At 41.9% G+C, this 19,294-nt stretch overlaps 2 protein-coding genes across 2 annotated transcripts in view; both read right to left on the reverse strand.

The window, feature by feature from the left end:
• nherf4b (NHERF family PDZ scaffold protein 4b) overlaps positions 1 to 19,294 on the reverse strand; it is a 111,682-nt gene that overhangs the window by 74,789 nt on the left and 17,599 nt on the right. The window lies entirely within an intron of this gene.
• Positions 8,131 to 18,703, reverse strand: hinfp (histone H4 transcription factor). Its single transcript, XM_072692783.1, has 10 exons — positions 18,662 to 18,703; positions 16,872 to 17,072; positions 15,878 to 16,107; positions 15,152 to 15,251; positions 14,847 to 14,999; positions 13,915 to 13,992; positions 12,615 to 12,735; positions 12,329 to 12,467; positions 11,975 to 12,099; positions 8,131 to 11,000 (listed from the first exon to the last, which is right to left on the reverse strand). The coding sequence occupies exons 2-10, from the start codon at positions 17,032 to 17,034 to the stop codon at positions 10,640 to 10,642; spliced, it is 1,470 nt and encodes a 489-aa protein (XP_072548884.1). The 5' UTR covers positions 17,035 to 17,072; positions 18,662 to 18,703; the 3' UTR covers positions 8,131 to 10,639.

The following is a 19,294-nucleotide window of genomic DNA, read 5'->3' on the forward strand; positions in this document are numbered from 1 at the left end:
ACAGAAAATTTGAAGTGCAATAAACATCAAATCAATCAGGACAAACCTAAATAGAAAACCTAAAATAAAATGCCACACAATGGCAACAGTAATTTCACAACAGATATCACTGTTTAGGAAGGCCACAGATATCAGAGAGTATGCGAAGAATAAAGCAATAAAGAAAGGTTACCAACTGTGCTATACCTCATGTCACCCAACCCCAATGATCACAGTAAGTACTGGCTTTGTCTGGTACAGCATGATATCAATATCAGTAATTCCAGCCAAATGATTATTTCTACATCCTGTTGTTGGTTAAATGGTAGTAACCTAATAATAAATATTTGATTAAGCTGACAGGTATAATATTGACTGACGGAGAGGATAGTTAATAGTTAATAAGTGTGACAGCACAAGCAAATGAGGGAGAAAAAGTGGTAACAGTAAAATATGGGGGTTCTCATTTATCAATGCAAAAATGTGTGATTGCAATGGTGTATGCTTTAAACATTGTGGTAAATCTGGTTGTGTGTTTCATTCATCTTAATCTAGGTCTTAGAGACCACGTTAGCAAGTCGATTTCAGATGGCTTAATATCTTGACATGGTTTGAGGCAAGTGTGTGATGATTTCGGCCTGCAGTTAGCACAAAGCTAATTTGTAGGTAAGACAAAACAGTACAAACCTAAAAAAGCAAACTTCTGACACCAAACACGTCTTGCCTGATCAAATATATTTGGGGTAAGGGGCCTACAGCTTTAAGTAAAATCTTGAAGTGTGCGTGAGACTCACCACAGGGGATGAAGCAGTCACACTCACAGTAGGCGCAGCGTGTAAACCAGCTTTTCCAGCTTGCCTCTTTGGTCCTGCAGTTGTTGATGAGGCTGCAGCCGTGGCTTTGAGAGCCCGAGCCTGAGTAGTTTTTGGGTGGGCATGTGGAAGTGCACACCCCGTCAATTTCCTTCTCATTTACCTCCACCCGACCCCGCCGACACACTCCTGAAAGATACATATGGAGGGAGAGAGAGCAAGAGAGAGAGCTGGGATACGAACACTGAAAAAGTAGCATAATATAAAAGCATCACAACATATCTTCAACATATTAATGTAGGTAATATGGACACTTGGACACCTATAGTTTACAGAATCAGAATCAAGTAAGAAGGGAGGGGCAGGGGCTTCTGCTATGTACACAACCACACTGAAAAGACTGGGGGTGCGTCCCGATTGCATAATAATTACTAATACCAAGTAGTCTTTGAGCATGAAGTGTGCACTAGACATAAAAGTGTCAACATTGAGGGTACTCAAATATCCACAATACATACTTTAAACCAGTTGGTTTATAAAGTGTGGTTACAATGGACAATGGAGGAGAGGAGCTACTCATGTCTGCCATTGTTATCCGCCATTTTTTCTAATAATTGTTCAAGTGTAGCGGCAACAGCAGCTGGAGAACCGGCACTGGTGTATGTTTGCATTGCATTACTACTTTATAGCATTGATGTGAAATATTTACACTGTGAGGGAAAAGTCCAGTAGAAGTAATACTCACTGAGGCAGGATGGCTTTGGGGTCCATTTCCCGTTGGACTGGCAGGCCCGTGCTGGGTCCCCCAAAAGCACAAAGCCTGGCCTGCACTCGTATCGCACCACAGAGCCTACCCACCAGTCATTACCAAAGGCCACCCCATTAAAGTCCACGTCTGGTGGGCCACAGTTAACTAGCACACGCCATAAGAGAAAGGGGGAGAGAACCACAAATGTTTTGAGTCCTTGAGAGTATGTGGGCTAGTTTATTGTAACTGCTTTAGTGGGAAAAGATATTGGTTAGAAAGTAATAAAAAAATATGAATAATACATTAAAATAAAACTAAAAAACAAACAAAGATATATATTATATAAATATATATAAATATAATTAAATTACTACAAATTTAAAAACTATACATTAATAAATTACATTTAACTTAACTACGGTTTAACATTTAACATTTAACTTTAACTTAAATAATACTTAATATTTGGTGGCTTTTTTTTTGCATCAAGTCATTGTCCAAACTTTTCCAGGTTCCCACTGCAGCTTGTTTTGGTGGGTTACAGTGCAGGGATTGACTTGGCCAGTCAGTTTTTCTTTAATGAAACCTTGCTGTATGATGAAGTTCCTTCCAATTAGATATGCTACATTTCTCTGTAAATTATAAAATGTGTAGAGTGTTTCTTTATTTTTAGGTTACTATCATCATCTGCTGTACTCATGTCTGTACATGTTTGCTGTCTGGTTGTTGGCACACACTGGCTCTGAATTTCCTTCTTTTCTTAGCTTCACAATAGCTGGCTTTTCTTTTCTTGTTCACTTTAAACTGGGTGGGATAAAACAAAATGTGCCAAAATGTGCAAGTTGTTTTTGTTTGTTTGTTTTAATAATTTCTTTGTAATTGTACCCCATTTCTACCCAAATTTGTAAGGCTAATTACCCAATTCTCACTCATGTGAACTCCCCTGATCATTAGCAATGCCCCAAACACTAGGAGGGTGGAGACTAGCATGCGTCTCTTCCGACACGTGAAGTCAGCCACCACCTCTTTTCGAACTGCTGCTGATGCAGCATCTCTGAGCAGCGACTCCCCAGCTCTAATAAAACGGACACCTGTGATGACTAACCGATTAGGAGTAATGTGGGGAGAGAGCAAGGCCAATTGTGCCCTCTATGACACTGGCAAGCTACATAACCCCAACCTGCGATTCTCGGATCATAGTGGCAACGCCTTAGTCCACTGAACCACTCATAGCCCCAACATTTGAAGTAGTAAGATGTAGCCTTGCTACAATCAGCTGTGGAGCTTCTCCTTTTCTCTGACCTGGAGAGAGAGATGAGCGCAGTTAATCTCAGGAGTTTTATTCAGGTCAAAGGCTTGTTTTAGCAGCTCAGATACAATGGAATTAATAAGAGAAACCTTTCTCCCTCAGGAACTCTGATGATTCGGATGTTTTGATGGTAAGACCTAGATTCCAAATCATCACACCTGGCATCCAATGTGGTCACCCCCTTTGTCAGAAGATCCACTTTAGCTTTCCAGAGTACATGGACAGGGAATGCTTTATTTCAGAGATGGTTGATTTCAGATTGGAAAACTTGGTCATTAAAGCATTCAAATAAAGCAAAGGTTCTCAACTCCTCAACCATTCCTAAAGTGGGGCCTACGTCCACTGGGTTGAAGTTGTTCACTGTAAAAATAAAAACTGAAGTTTTGATCGATTTGTCATTTCATGTTAATCTTTTGATCTCAAAACCTTTCAGTGTACAGCCCAAAAAAAAAAAAAAAAAAAATCCCTCCACTTTCACAGACTCAAAAGTAAATGGACAAACTGGCTTGACTTTAGAAATAAAAATTAAATTAAATTCAGATACAAACCCTTTGCAATCAATTATGGTCTGAAGTGTGAAACCTTACCACAGATATCACCAACTACAGAGTTTCATCTTTTGAGATGCTTTGCCAGACTTATTCTGCAAACTGCAGTAATACAGCAATAATACTCACCCCTGCACAGGGACTTGTAGCCCACCCAGCAGCAGCCTGAATCTCCGCAGCTGTCCTTCTTGAGCTCCCTGTGGCGACCCCTGCAGCCTCCGAAACACAGCGGCGCTGTCCCAGACCAATATGTGTCGGCCAGCTCCTCCTCCTGCTCCACCTCCAGCAAACCTGACCCACATTACTCATCTCCATTAAAGAAACTCAAACAGCTGAACAAGACCTTATTATTAAATTGTAGCTGCTTCTAATAGAGCTAGACTGCTTTGTAATGGATAAACTGCAGCTTAAAGGAGCATTAGTCAAGATTTCACACCTCTAAATGTATCAAACCCCTGTGTGTGAGGGTTGTGATGGTGTTAGCATTTTACCCTGATACGTGGTGCTGTGCACTACACCACTTGGCTTCTTGATAGTGAAATTATAAAACTACAAACACTAGAAATACAGCTCACGACAATTAGCTGCTGTGAGATTAAGAAGAAAATATTCACTATCTTTACTAGTTCTTTGTAATGAGCTTCCATTGGTTTATCAGTCACTACCTGTGTTAGCTGTTAGAAGTGTTAGCTGCAGCTTATCAGTATTACATATATTTCTTGAGTCACCATGTGAAGTTTGTCACTCAAACAGTTCAGCACAACATACAGATTTAGAGTTTACATACATATAATTTAGCTAAATCTGTAAATCTCATGTATTTTTATTTATTTATTCGTTTTGGAAAGGAAAAGCTTAGCTCCTGTCTTATGTGCTACAGTTTTTTTCGGGCACTTAATATGAATGTCCTAATGACGTTGCTAAAATATTGATTATTTAAATGTAACTGCATATTTCACGGTTTTGACTTAGCAAGAAAAGGGAAAGATGCTTAAATGCTTTAAGGATCAATTGTTAAAGGAATGCTTCAGACTTTTATTTGATCTAATCTTCATTGGCCACATTTGAATAGTGCAACCAGTTACCACAGTCAATAATAATAATGAGAAGACACAACAGCCCTTCTAAGAGAGACTGGTGCCTTATCACTAAATGTGCCAAAGAACTGCCTACTCTGACAAGAAAAGGTCATGTCTGTTTTGGTGCAGCATGAACGTTATGCCTATGTATCTATATATGTCCCAATGTCCAGCACAGACAGCTCTTTTATCTCCATAACGCTAATGCAAGTGGAAATCATCACAATTCATACAAATTCACGCTTTGTTAAATCGCATTAATCTCGGCCCTGGAACCAGAATCCCTAATATTTATAATATATTTAAGTTTCATCATAGTGACTCTGTCAGTAAACAGTCAGGCTGCTGTTTTCCTGCTTTACCTGTTTAAGATGCACCTCAGATTTAAAGTCAATGACGTATCTCAGACTTCTGGAAGGTCTAGACCAGTAGTCAGCAGACCTGCTCCTCTACCTTTCCACAGACTTCAATTATAATCGACTCCACCTGATCCGTCTAATTACTACCTTTAAAAGCCTTTCATTAGCTAGATTTGGGGTGGAAGCGAAACCTGCAGGCTCTCCAAAAGAAGGTTGATAACATCTGACCTTGAGTGACATTTTTCTGGCCGAACTGGCCCCCCTCATTGTAAATCATAACTTTCCCAACTGGTTGCCTTACCACTTCCTTGGTCTTCCAGCATTGTGGTCATTTCGGTCTCTGTTGCTGGTGTCATCTCAGGTACCTGAGTGGTCATCCCATATGAAGACCCCAGAAACAGCCAAAGCAGGGCACCAAATCTCATCTTCAGAAAGGGGCAAATCAGTGCAAAAGAGAAACCCTCCACCTTCCACTCAGCACTGTCTTCTCTCCATCCGAACGTGCACTACTCATTCTTCTTAGCTCCTGCTGTTGTCCGTCCTCTCCGGCATCCATGTAACTGGCCCTCCGTGCATGTCAACCACCACCTAAATGTGGCAAAATGTTGCACAAAACATTATACAGTGGAAGAGATATAAACAGCTTATGATCCTGAACGCTGATGGTTGCTACCAGCTCTTTTCCCACTGATCGAGAGTGAGAGTGAGAGAGGCTTAGCCTGCACTAATCTGTGGGAGGACTAATCTTTTCCAAAGTGCACGCAACAAAGATCAGACACCGTGCTCAAGCTACACACATTGGGCAATACTGCACTTATACACATACACGGCTACACCAACATTCCTCTCTCTTGTACTGCAAAAATGAACCGCCTAACCTTACCCCACAAAGCAGAACCTCACTCAACCTCTAAGCACCCAAGACTAATCAACAGTCTGAGTGTGTTCCTCCCAGCTAGGACAGCTAAAGGACAGGGTGGATTATCCACTGCATGAGGCTTCACCACAATCTTGTTTGTCACACTTTCACTCTAGCTCTAAATCATTTGTAACCCACATACACACTTCCATGCCCTATACCATCTTCCCCATCATTATCTTCCTTTACTGACTTTCAAATAGGCTTGATACAACAGCAGAGGGTCCAGGGATCAACCTATTCATCATTTAGCAGATATACTGGCCAATAAATAGCACAGACATGATGACACCATTTACACCTGGTCACTTCATGTGACCAGTCTCTGGAAACCTGAAATCTCATTGGGGTCATAGGTACCAGCAAAGATCCCACCAATAGAGCCTGTTTTTGAAGCTGCTAGTAAAAGTACTCCTGATCTCCTCTACCTTTGGATGGGTGGGTAAGCTAATCCACAATTATACAATTCATTGACAGTTGCACCATTCAGCATTCATGTTGCCTACACGGACTACTGGCTTCAGTTACCTAGCTTACACAGAAATCCTGCTTTGCAAAAGAGTCCTAAAACAATTGAGGCAGTGATATATATATATACACACATATACATACATACAGTACAGGCCAAAAGTTTGGACACACCTTCTCATTCAATGCGTTTTCTGTATTTTCATGACTATTTACATTGTAGATTCTCACTGAAGGCATCAAAACTATATAATGAACACATGTGGAGTTCTGTACTTAACAAAAAAAAGGTGAAATAACTGAAAACATGTTTTATATTCTAGTGTCTTCAAAATAGCCACCCTTTGCTCTGATTACTGCTTTGCACACTCTTGGCATTATCTCAATGAGCTTCAAGAGGTAGTCACCTGAAACGGTTTTCAGGTGTGCCTTATCAGGGTTAATTAGTGGAATTTTTTGCTTTATCAATGGGGTTGGGACCATGTTGTGCAGAAGTCAGGTTACTACACAGCCGACAGCCCTATTGGACAACTGTTAAAATTCATATTATGGCAAGAACCAATCAGCTAACTAAAGAAAAACAAGTGGCCATCATGACTTTAAGAAATGAAGGTCAGTCAGTCCGGAAAATTGCAAAAACTTTAAATGTGTCCCCAAGAGGAGTCACAAAAACCATCAAGTGCTACAGCGAAACTGGCACACACGAGGAACGACCCAGGAAAGGAAGACCAAGAGTCACCTCTGCTTCTCAGGACAAGTTCATCCGAGTCCCCAGCCTCAGAAATCGCAAGTTAACAGCAGCTCAGATCACAGACCAGTTGAATGCCACACAGAGTTCTAGCAGCAGACCCATCTCTAGAACAACTGTTAAGAGGAGACTGCGCAAATCAGGCTTTCATGGTCAAATAGCTGCTAGGAAACCACTGCTAAGGAGAGGCAACAAGCAGAAGAGATTTGTTTGGGCCGAAAATACAAGGAATGGACATTAGACCAGTGGAAATCTGTTCTTTGGTCTGAGGAGTCCAAATTTGAGATCTTTGGTTCCAACCACGGTGTCTTTGAATGGATGGATTCCACATGCCTGGTTCCCACTGTGAAGCATGGAAGAGGAGCTGTGATGGTGTGGGGGTGTTTTGCTGGTGACACTGTTGGGGATTTATTCAAAATTGAAGGCACACTGAACCAGCATGGCTACCACAGCATCGTGCAGCGACATGCCATCCCATCTGGTTTGCGTTTAGTTGGACCATCATTTATTTTTCAACAGGACAATGACCCCAAACACACCTCCAGGCTGTGTAAGGGCTATTTGACCAAGAAGGAGAGTGATGGAGTGCTGCGGCAGATGACTTGGCCTCCACAGTCACCGGACCTGAACCCAATCAAGATGGTTTGGGGTGAGCTGGACCGCAGAGTGAAGGCAAAGGGGCCAACAAGTGCTAAACACCTCTGGGAACTCCTTCAAGACTGTTGGAAAACCATTTCAAGTGACTACCTCTTGAAGCTCATTGAGAGAATGCCAAGAGTGTGCAAAGCAGTAATCAGAGCAAAGGGTGGCTATTTTAAAGACCCACACATAAAATATAAAACATGTTTTCAGTTATTTCACCTTTTTTTAAGTACATAACTCCACATGTGTTCATTCATAGTTTTGATGCTTTCAGTGAGAATCTACAATGTAAATAGTCATGAAAATACAGAAAACGCATTGAATGAGAAGGTGTGTCCAAACTTTTGGCCTGTACTAAGAATAAAGTAAAAACTAGTAGTTCTTCAATAAGAACTACTAGAGTCTGTTCGACCTTTACCATGCATGTTTACATCGTCCAATATCACTGGAAAATATTTTTTGAGGCCCTTTTACACTCTGAACAGCAAGTATCCCACTCAGCTGATTCCTTATTTGTCATAATTTATTTCAAATCACATTAAACCAACATTGTTTCAAGGTCTTTTATGAACCTTAATGAGTGCTATGTTTAAAATTCATCACTAAAACTGCTATCAGTAAGGAACCCATAACTGTAATGCACACATCAGCTAACCATTTCAGAATGCTGGAACAGTTCTTGCAGGTGTAAATTGACGTGGTCCACTGTAGTAGCGTTTAGGCTGGGCCAAAAAGCCAAGTAAAAAAAACTTATTTAGATGTAAAAGCATGAAGCAGAAGATTTCTGCGCTTAAACAGGATTCAGGAGAGCATTATGCAACAGTAAAATAAGAAACTGATCAAGCCCAATGAACACAGCAACTCAAAACACAGCAGTATCTTCTGTGGTTCATCGAAAAATCGCATGCACACCATTTTCCACTTACCCCAGATGTAATTCATCAGTAAACACACACATTTTAGTTCCCATGCTAGTGTTAACTCTAGACCTCACTAGTCACCCGAAATCTTCCCCGTCAATACAGACTCACACTTCTCTCAACTTACTCAAACTGCAGCCGTGCCTTCATTAAAGTCACACAGGTTTGTCAACATGGTTAGAAGCACACTATTACTTACAGCAAATTATAAACACAAACAAATCTTCTCTGTGTAGCTGAACGCTGGGAGTTGCCAGATTCTGTCTCAGCAGAATCAGACTCCCTAGGCCATGTCAGCACAAAAATGTAAAACCAAAGGATCACAGACGAAACCTAGTCTTTATTTTGGTTGGTATCTGATGTGAGGAAAATTCTAGATTCACACTGAATTATTATGAGAGACATGCACTGTCTCCAAATGTTTGTGGACACCCCTTTTAATGAATTCTTTCAGCTTCATTATGTTGCACCCATGTGCGAATGCGCACACACAGCATCTCTAGTCCCTGTAGAGAAGTACTGACAAAAGAATAGGACTGTATGTAGTAGATAAACATGAACCTATTGGCACCATAGCCTGGGGCCTGGGATATAAGGCTGCCCAGTATTGAGCTGTGGAGCAGTGGGATTGTGTTCTCTGGAATGATGGCCCTTCATCCAATACCTTTGGGATGAGTTGGTGTTGTGATCATCCAACATCCTGACCTCACTAACGCTCTGCTCACCGAACCCAACAGCAATCACAACCTCACAGCAATGCTTTTCCAAAATAGTATGCTAGTATAAAGCCTTCTGTGGACAGTATAGACAGACACTCCAACAAAAGCATGATCAATTCTTTTTTATACTCTTGATTTTCTAGTAGAAATGATGAGCAGGTGTCCCAATACCTTTGTCCATCTAGAGTATGTGACTGTCCATAGCACTCAACTGTAAGGTTTTATTTATTGTTATAGTTAACAGAGGTGTCCTACACCACTTCAATAAGGACTAGATGTGGTTTTACAAGTTAGAGAGAGGTTTGTGGTGATGCATTTACAAAAAGGATTTGAGTGACTACTGATTTCTAGTGTTTTTAGCACTGCCTTGTAGATTTAGTTCATAAATTGGACACCTACCATTTTTGGTCTGTTCAAGGAATTTAGGGGTAAGTGGAAAATTGTGCACATTAGACTTTTCGCCCAAACCATTTCTTCAAGCCCAAATAATGATGAAGTGCCAATTATTGGCAACGTCATTAAAAAACCTTGCAACTCCAGGAATGCTTCCAGTGTGAACTTCCTCGATGGATCAACAAAAATTTGGAAACAAAAACATTATCAGATGTTAAGTTAAGAATGTTTTTTTTTCCTTCTATAAAATGTTTAAGGGGCTCCCAGTGGATCAGCAGTCTAATAGGGCAGATTCTCGAGCCATGCCACTTTGTCACCAGCAGCCGCAGTTTGAGAGAGCACAATTGGTCATGCTCTCTCAAGGTGGGTAGATGGCGTTCTGTCCCATCATTACTCTTGAGCAATGTTGGCTCTCACAGGCGTGCTCCTAGTGTCAGGAGCATTGCTAGTGCGAGGGGGAGTGGAATGGATGGGTTAACTGGCACCAAATCTGGGGGGGGGGGGGGGGGGAAGGGAAAAATCTGACAGAAAAAAGGATCAGGTTTTCTTACAACAAAAAGAGAAAAGTTCTTTTAAAGCAAACACTCAACTCACTAAAGTAAACTGCTTCAAGAAAAATAAATAAATCAAAGAGTTTTAACTTTATCAGTAGCAACGTCCAATTAATACCCCTCAGCAAAGACCACTAATTGTAGAAAACTGTACAAACTGAACAACTTCCAGAAATGAATATTATATTCTTCAGGCCTGAAAACCAAATCTTTCTTCCTCTTAAGATCCACACACTCTCAAAGACATTCTGATCCAGGCTTAGTCTTCACCCCGTCCAATTAGTGCATAGGAGGCAGCACAACCATATGAGTGTACCTCTGGTGTGGCTCTGGAGTGGGTCCCCTTATTTCAATACATATGACAGACGACTTCTTGTTTCCCTTTTTGTACAAACATATTGGCTTTCAAGCTGCACGTGGAGCAGAACTGGTACAGGACAGGACATTAGACCACCTCCATGCCCAGCTGCTGGGCAGTGTCCTGCAGTTGTCGCATCACAGACTCCTCCCTCCTTGCTTCTGTCTCTGTGGAAGCTCCACTCGTAAAAACGAACTGTGCATTTTCTCCATGAGTGTCCTGCATTTCGTAGTCTCTCTCTCCATCCTCCCTCATCTCCACCTCAGAGTTCCCATCTACATCTGGAGCTTCCTCTGAATCTTCACCAGGCTGTAGGCACTGCGTTTGGGGGACAGCCTCGCTGCTGTCCCCCTCCCCCTGACGCTCCCGTATTAGCTGCTCTGTCAGCTCCACGCTCTCGTAGCGGATCAGCTGCAGCCGCATGAAGCCGTCCTCGTGCTCTTTATACCTGCAGAACAGGCAGACAGACAAAGTTAGAAAGTCAAGTGACCTATTGATTCCAATTCAAGCTCTGCTCACATGTTTGTAGGTTCTGTTTAAAAATTGGATAAGTTAGCTCACATTTGTAGTTCTGCATCTCAGCCCTGCAGCAACAATACACACTGAGCTTAGTAAATGAGCTGCAGCTGAAAGTGCTTAAATATTGCTAGAAGAGATATCAGTCTGTGTTCCTCCCCCTCAATATCTTTACTGTTTATTAGAACGTCCTCCTACCACACCGGGGGAGGCCTTCCTATTCTCAGACTCCTCATGGAGGATCATGGAGGGCTCTGATGTTGACAGGACTTGATTTTCTGATTTCCAGTCTGATGACAATGACAGGTGTGCCACTCTAGAGCTGGGAAGTCATGGGCATATCTGTGTCTAAGAAAGACCACAAAGTTCAAAAGTGGTGTAATTTCACAGCTCAAGAGTGGCCATATGGTCTAACTGCCTGCTTATCAAGTGAGAGAAAATCACAAGTTAAAATACCAGCAAGGGCTCAGTGCTCCATGGTCAAATCCTTCCAGTCTGGTGCGGTCATGCGATATGTTTGTTACTGCAGTTATAACCAGTGGCAAATATACTATAAGTTTATATCAGCACAAATGAACTGAAATTAGCACGGCTGGGTTAACGTATGGGCACAATTATGCTGAGGCCCCAGGTCCAGGACACGCAGTGGGGCACACTGGTTAGCTAGGAAGGGGTTGGAAAGTCATACGGACGTACTGGTTCAATGATTGATCGAGAAGTGTTTTGCCAATGTCTAAAAACTTTAATTAAAATAAATAGTTGCTGACAACTGTTTCTTGGTCCAACTGAAATATGGCATTGGGTACTGCTATGGGTTTCATGGAAGTACGCCAAAGTAAACTTAGGCGAATGTTCTGTACAGCCTGTACAAAAGGAAGTAAGCCAAACAGAAAGAATTATTTATACCTGAACCTGGGGTGTCCCGAAGGCCATTTGAATTGGTGCTTCTTGCGTAGATGTGCGGTGAGGTTATTCCCTCTGGTGAAGCACTGCTCACACACATGGCACTTATAGCGAGGAGTGTAATCTCCCTAAACACACATCACAATCAAAGTCAGCCAGCAGTCTTACTACCTCATTTGATTAGCTTGTGTTCTGTGGTTGTGGTCACATGGCATGTATGCACTTGCTGTGGCAATGGAATTAGCTAAACCTGCTGCATTTTCTGCAGTGCTGTTCTAACAGGCTCCTAGCGCGCACTCTTTTATAATTAGCTCACCTTCCATGTGCACACACAGCTCTGTTATCCAATTAGCTTACCTCATGAATGCGTTTATAGTGATTTTTGATGGAGTGCAGGGAGCGAGTGGAGTAGTCACAGTCAGCAAAGTCACAGCGATAGGCCGGTTCTGTGCTGTGCGTATCCAGATGTTTTCGTAGATCTATCAGGTTCTTACAGCTAAAAGAAAAAGGCAAAAACCCCACCAAAAAAATTTATAAAATATTGCAAATCTCACCCAAGGCAAGTGATCAAGCAATCTTTCACATCAACTAAAGCTTTATATAGTTAAATGTGTTAACGACACACGTGTGTTAGGTATAGTACCTGTACTCGCAGTAGTCACAGCTGTAGGGCTTCTCGTTGCTGTGGCGGAACTTGATGTGGTTCCTCAGCGAGGACGGCGAGGGACAGGTCATGTCACACAGCGGACATTTATAATGGTTCACTGGTCCACAGAGAGAACATGGAGCTTGAAGAAAAATCTCGAAGCAAGACTGATGTACATACACTACATGAGCAGAATGCTCAAAGGGTTTTTAAAAAGATAAAAGGCCTGGCATGGTGCCAATAGGTTTATGTAACTGGCCTTCCAAATTGGTTATAAAATGGGGTAAAATTAGAATTAAAATCAATTATTTAAAAAACAACAAGAACAACAACAACAACAACCAGATCAGCAACCTCTAGGAGATATTTCGTTATAAGCTTTAGTGCAAGTCCACAAACTCCGCCCACAGCAAACAATCAACACCCATCTAGGCTTCTTTTCTTAGCGTGTGAACGGCGCCTCACTACTTTTACAGCTACTGTTGTGCGATGGAAAAGGCACACTGCTACTTCATAGAGGTACAGATAGTTCTGGATTCTAATAAGTACCTGTACCACACGCATGGTGGAAAAGCACCAGTATGCATATTAGATAGATTTCTACAGACATAATCATCTGACCTGAACCCTAATACTTTTATAAAAGAATATTTAAATTAAATCAAATCACGTTTATTGTCATATCATATTACACGGGTGTAAAGGTGAGTGGAAAAACTTAATTGCCCCACACGGTAGTCAAAACAAAACCCCCAAATATTTACAAAATAGAAATATTGAATATTTACACATTAACTTGTACTATACATATACACACATGGTACATCCTCTCTATTTACAATATTACACTTTAAAGCAGTTTAAATGTATAGGTTTTTATATATAATCTGAATGTTTACATTATTTACTAAAAACACTGGATGGGTGTGAATTCAGGTGTAGTGTGAGTGGGGAGAAGTCTTTGTGGGTCCTGTGTGACTGAGCATAGGAGTTCCAGAAGTAAGTGCAGGGTGCAGAGTGTGTTTGTATGGGGTGGAGGTGTGATGAGACAGATGAAACAGCTTGTGGACTGTGGACCGGTACGCTGCGCTATTGCTCATTCAGCAGCCTAATTGCTTGAGGATAGAAGCTGTCTGTGAACCGACTGGTTCTGGTCTCTCTTGAATGTTTATACAGTATCGATGGTATCTGCCCCTTGTTCCTGCATGCTACATGGCCAGGTTACTGCACGCTCGTCTGGCTCACTAATTCCCCACTGTAGGGGAGTGGCTGGGAGATAAGAGCGTAGAGCTCTTACCGTGATTTCTCATGTGGTCCCTCAGCAGCCTCTCAGTGGCAAAGCGCTTGGAGCAGTGAGAGCACTGAAACCTCTGACCTACAAACAGGCCGGCACACAGAGAATGGACATGAGAGGCAGCAGTCAAAAAATATATTTCCAGGTCAGAAATTATGACCTGGAGCATGATTGACAACAGAAGCAGTGCGAGGTAAGAGAGAGAGAAAGCAAGATGAGAGAGAGAGAGAGAGAGAGAGAGAGAGAGAGAGAGAGAGAGAGAGAGAGAGAGAGAGAGAGAGAGAGAGAGAGAGAGAGAGAGAGAGAGAGAGAGAGAGAGAGAGAGAGAGAGACTGTTACCTGTTTTAAGTAATTTCATGTAGTTAAAGGTCGGGGCGTTGAGATCCGATCCAGTGGATCAAGATCAGAGCCGATCCAGGCATATTTTAATGGATCGGGTATTGGCCATTTCAATCCTAATCCAGTTCCTATTCTTTGTTTTAACCACTTACCCACTATTAAACAGTTCTTTCACATTAGTATTGTCTGCAAAGAATAACAGTACAGTGTTTGGAGATGGGAGCTAATTGGTCAGGGAGGTGAGTCAGACTGAATTATAAGATATTAAATACACTATAAAACAGTCATTTAAAGAAACACTAAATCAATAGAAAAAAAGTTGATTCATTTAATGTTATTCTTTCAACATCCGTCTCATATCACATAAATTAACTAGATATAATGTATTTTTCACTGGCCAAGATATCCTTTCATGCAGGCAGAGAGCGAGCAAGAGCAAGCAAGAGAGAGAAGTAATAAAAAAACAAAAGCTTAAAGATTAAGCAATTAAAATGTACAAGGCAATAAGTTACCATGCAAAATCTAATTACTGAAAGACCTCTGCTGCAATTTCACACATTATATCCCTTCAGTGAAGCCATTCGGCCTCTCCTCACCCTCAATGGAGGTCTGGCGTCGGATGTGGTCGAAGAATTTGGTGTTGTTGGCAAACATTCCGCCGCAGGTCGGACAAGCCACCAGCTTCTCCTGAGTGTGACTGCGCATGTGTTCCCGTAACTTAAACCGGCCCTTAAACGAGGCCTCGCAATCTGATGGATTAAAGAAACACAAGAGTTTCTGTTTTGTTAGACCTGGTGGGCTGTGTGGGATACTCCTTGAAACAAGATGTCGCTACTGCAGAAAATCACATTAATAAATATCTTTTATTAGTTAAAAATCTTTGTATTTAATGACTACATACCTTTCCAGCCACAGAACAGTATGCTCTCCTCATTGGCCTCCAGACAGTGTGCATGCATCTCTACATGCCTGTAGAACCACTCAGGGTTGTCCATGTTTGTCTGTGAAAAAAACATAACATTTCGAGGAAATCTCTTTCGCAGTTACAGAAGTTTACAGGACATCAGGCAATTTACATAAATGTATTCAAAACAAATGCAAAAATACAGGGGGACAACATCTTTAAGCTGTAATATGTTTTAAGGGGTTATTCCATGAGCATGATCTAAATAGAAAAGTTTTTTCTGCCCAATTCTACACTATTCTTGGACACCTTGTAGAACAGCTTTCTAGAATGAGGAGAATCATAGCGGCTGTTGATACATGATACATGAAAATTTCACAAATACGAAGGGAGTTTACCCAACAAAGCTTTGTAAATAAAGATATACCAATGTTGATGTCTCCTTGGACTTACGGAAAACCAAGAAACTAGATCATAAAGTTCACAACGATGCATTATAGTTAAGGGACTTCTAATTATAGAGCAACGTCTCCTGCACCACTGTCTTCATTCTAAACGTCACCACTACCCTATTTAACCTACAAATACCTAGACTTCCACTCATGTCTCATAGAAAGTATTCCCACAAAAATATTAAGTTCATTATTTTATATCCCACCCTCATGCAGCTACTAATTAAGCCTTAGGATGTACATAATGTACTTAACAAGGGACCTTTCTTACCTCACAGTGCTCCCACAGACATTGGAAACTGTCCTGGACCTCAGGGACAATGTTGCGGTTTTGGAGACCGACCGAACAAGTGCCCATGTCCGGATGGCCCTTGAGGACGGCTAACCCCCACTGCTTCAGCTTGGTATGGTAGCAGTGGAAAAACATATGCCTCAGCAACTCTCCATCCAATTCCACAGAGCAAAAGCCACAGTCCCTCCACAGACAGCTGTGTACCTCTTCTGCAAAACGCACAGAAATGCACCATTGAGTGACTCACAGCAACAACAACAATAAGCAATACAGAGCTTAACATCAGACAAGTAAGGTATAATTGTTATTTCAACAACAAAAAGTCTCCAACAACCACAGAAATAATAGTAATCCTGTTCCAAGTGATTGCAATGGCATCCTAGGTGGCTGCTATAGAGTTGATATGCTGTTGGTAAGTACTTTCTATGTTGTTGCAGTAGGTTGTAGTGTGGTGTCTAGGCGAATGCAAATCTGTTTCATGCAGCTGCTATGCAGTTGCTAAGTAGTTTCTATGGTATCCATGGTGGTTGCTATGCTAAGCAGTTGCTGTATTATCACCGGTGGTGCCTAGGCAGTTGTTGGGCAGCTGCTGTACTATCGCAAGCGGTTGGTATGCAGTAGCTGGGATGTTGCTAGCTGGCTGTTAGATGGTTTGTATGGGCTACTAACTAGTGACTTGGTATGCCAGGCCTGATATCTCACATGGTTGCAAGGGTGTTGCTATGTGGTTGGTGTGGTGTTACAGGTGGTTGCAAGGACATCACTAAGTGTTTACTTTGCTATCCAACAAGGTTGCAGCTAGTGTACTAGCTTCATGAAAATATCAGAGTGGCAAACAAACTTTTGCCCACAAGATTCCTCCATAAGAATCAAAAAGCTGTATACAAGGACACCACTCTCGATCAAACCGAGTGATCACATGTTGAACAGAAGAGCGTAAAGAATCAGACTGACTACGATAAAGAATTCTCACCTGGTATTTCAGGGGTGTCATTCTCCACAGCTTTGTAATGTTTCTCCACATGCTGACAGAACTCCTCCATCCCACCAAATGTCTCCTGACACGTGCCCCACTCGCACACAAGCTCCAGTGTGAACTCCTCACGGCGTGGTGCGCGCTTACCCGCAGGGGCCATAGTGCAGGACTAACTGAACGTTAATCTTGGCCGCGTATCTGAGGCACAGAAAGGCATCTGTCAGGACGTTCAGTTCTATGTCAAAAACTGGGAGATTCAGACATCAGGGTGAGTGATTTAACCTTATCGGTTGGTAGACCGGCCTTTCTGCCTTTCAATCTATCACAACATTAACACCAAATTCTGGCTTCTATACTCCCCGTCCATTACATCAGCTCCACATACCATATAGCACTTCATAGTTCTATCATTACAGAATGTAGTCTATCTGTTTCTCTACATACTTTGTGAGCCTCCTTTCACCTATTGATGGCAGGGTTGTGGGTTCGATACTCGGGCTCGGCAAGCTGCCACTGTTGGGCCCTTAAGCAAGGCCCTTCACCCTGTCTGCTCACCAAGCACTGCAGCAATGGCTTCCCACCGCTCCGGGCATGTGTGTTTCACACAAATGTTTGAATGAATTTGAATGAATATGGTTGTTTAGTCTTGTCTTGGTGATTATGAGAATGACAAGAAATGACAACCATATTCACCATTTTTGTTGGACACAGATGGAATTTGGCCTCCGCCTTTAACCCATCCGTGCTGTGAACACACAAACACACACTGGTGATCAAACACACGCAGTGAGTGGTGGGCAGCCATTGCCGCAGCGCCCAGGGAGCAGGGAGGGTGAAGGGCCTTGCTCAAGGGCCCAACAGTGGCAGCTTGCAGAGTCCGGGTATTGAACCCACATCCCTTTCATCAATAACCGCTAACCACTGAGCCACCACTGCCTCCAAAGCAGCTTGTTATTAGGAGATGTTGTAAAAATGACAGTGCCATGACTGTAGGCCACCACATAGCCTAGATCATATTTCTGACCTGCTAAATGATGCCATTTAGCACATGCTCTTTTCCAGAGTGACAGCTTCACTGTCCAAAATACCCCTGGCTAGTGTGAACAGCCTAGAGTCTAAAGACAACTCTGAGCTTAGATACTGACAAATACAAGACAATCCAGACACCTAGATACAAAATAATACCCAAGAATACATCACAGCTAGATACAGCACATTCACTGGACTATGTCAGAGAGTCAGAGCCATCAGGTAAGACACTTAATAACTTAACTTAATAACTAAGACTTTAATAACTGCAGAATTAGAGTCAGAGTTAGTGCTCCTACAGGAGAGGGGTCTCCAGTCTGTGTCTGAGGACAGCTCGGGACTCTGAATGAAGGCGATATTCCTGTAAGCAGCTCACGCACATTGGGCTATTTAGAGCTTTCTGTTGAACACAGGGCTAAATATAGATAAACACCAGAGCTAACAGCAGCCACATAACGTCTCCTAGATGAACGACCTTCGCTTACTGTGTTTACAAAATGTTTTAGTGCCATAAAAGTTACGTAATAAGTTAATTATCCCACCCTGTCCTCCGTAAATGACGGAGAGGGAGTCTCACAGCTGAGCACGATAGCCGGTTAGCATGAGCATCCACCTCAACTCCCAGTTGGTGTCGGCTCTGTAGGTTTTTCCTCGGCTTATGGTGTGAACTGCGCCTCCCACGGTGGGCGGACCTCCTGTGCGCTCTTTGCAGGTAATAATGTGGTAAATGTGGTAAAGACTGGTGTATTTAGACCCACCTTGCGCCGCTGCTTTCCTCATCTCCTCCGCGCTTCTGTTTCCCACAAAAACAAACGAATCGTCCGAACCCCGCCCCTTCACCCCGCAGCCAATCAGAGCAGCCCACTCAGCCCGCCGGAGATTCTCTTCCTCCCGACACTCTGGCCCCTCTACAGAGTTCCGTATCCATTAACATTATCACAAAACAATGATCTTGTTATTATGAGATATTTTAAAAACGACATTATCATATTTATGACATGTAACATCTCATTATTACTAGAAAATGCATTATTATGTGAAAACATGTGCTCATTATATGTTATGTTGCAATTATGACATAGCATGTTTAGATATTATTGATTAGTAAAATATCAGGGCATTGCAGGACATATAATTATGAGAATGTATCTTATTATATCATGTAGTAATAATGTTATTTGATCTTTTGTATCAAATAATATGCAAATCTTTTTTGTGTCAAAAAAGTACACAAATCTGGCATGGAACATTTTGTGATTATGAGATTTAAAAATATTTCTCGTAATTATGACATAGAACATCTTACAATTATACAAAGCATCTCGTTATGAGATATTACATAATAAAACATCAAGACATAAAACATAAAGACATGTAATTATAAGTTGTTA

The sequence above is a fragment of the Salminus brasiliensis genome, chromosome 1 (assembly GCF_030463535.1).
Source record: "Salminus brasiliensis chromosome 1, fSalBra1.hap2, whole genome shotgun sequence".
Classification (NCBI taxonomy): Eukaryota; Metazoa; Chordata; class Actinopteri; order Characiformes; family Bryconidae; genus Salminus; species Salminus brasiliensis.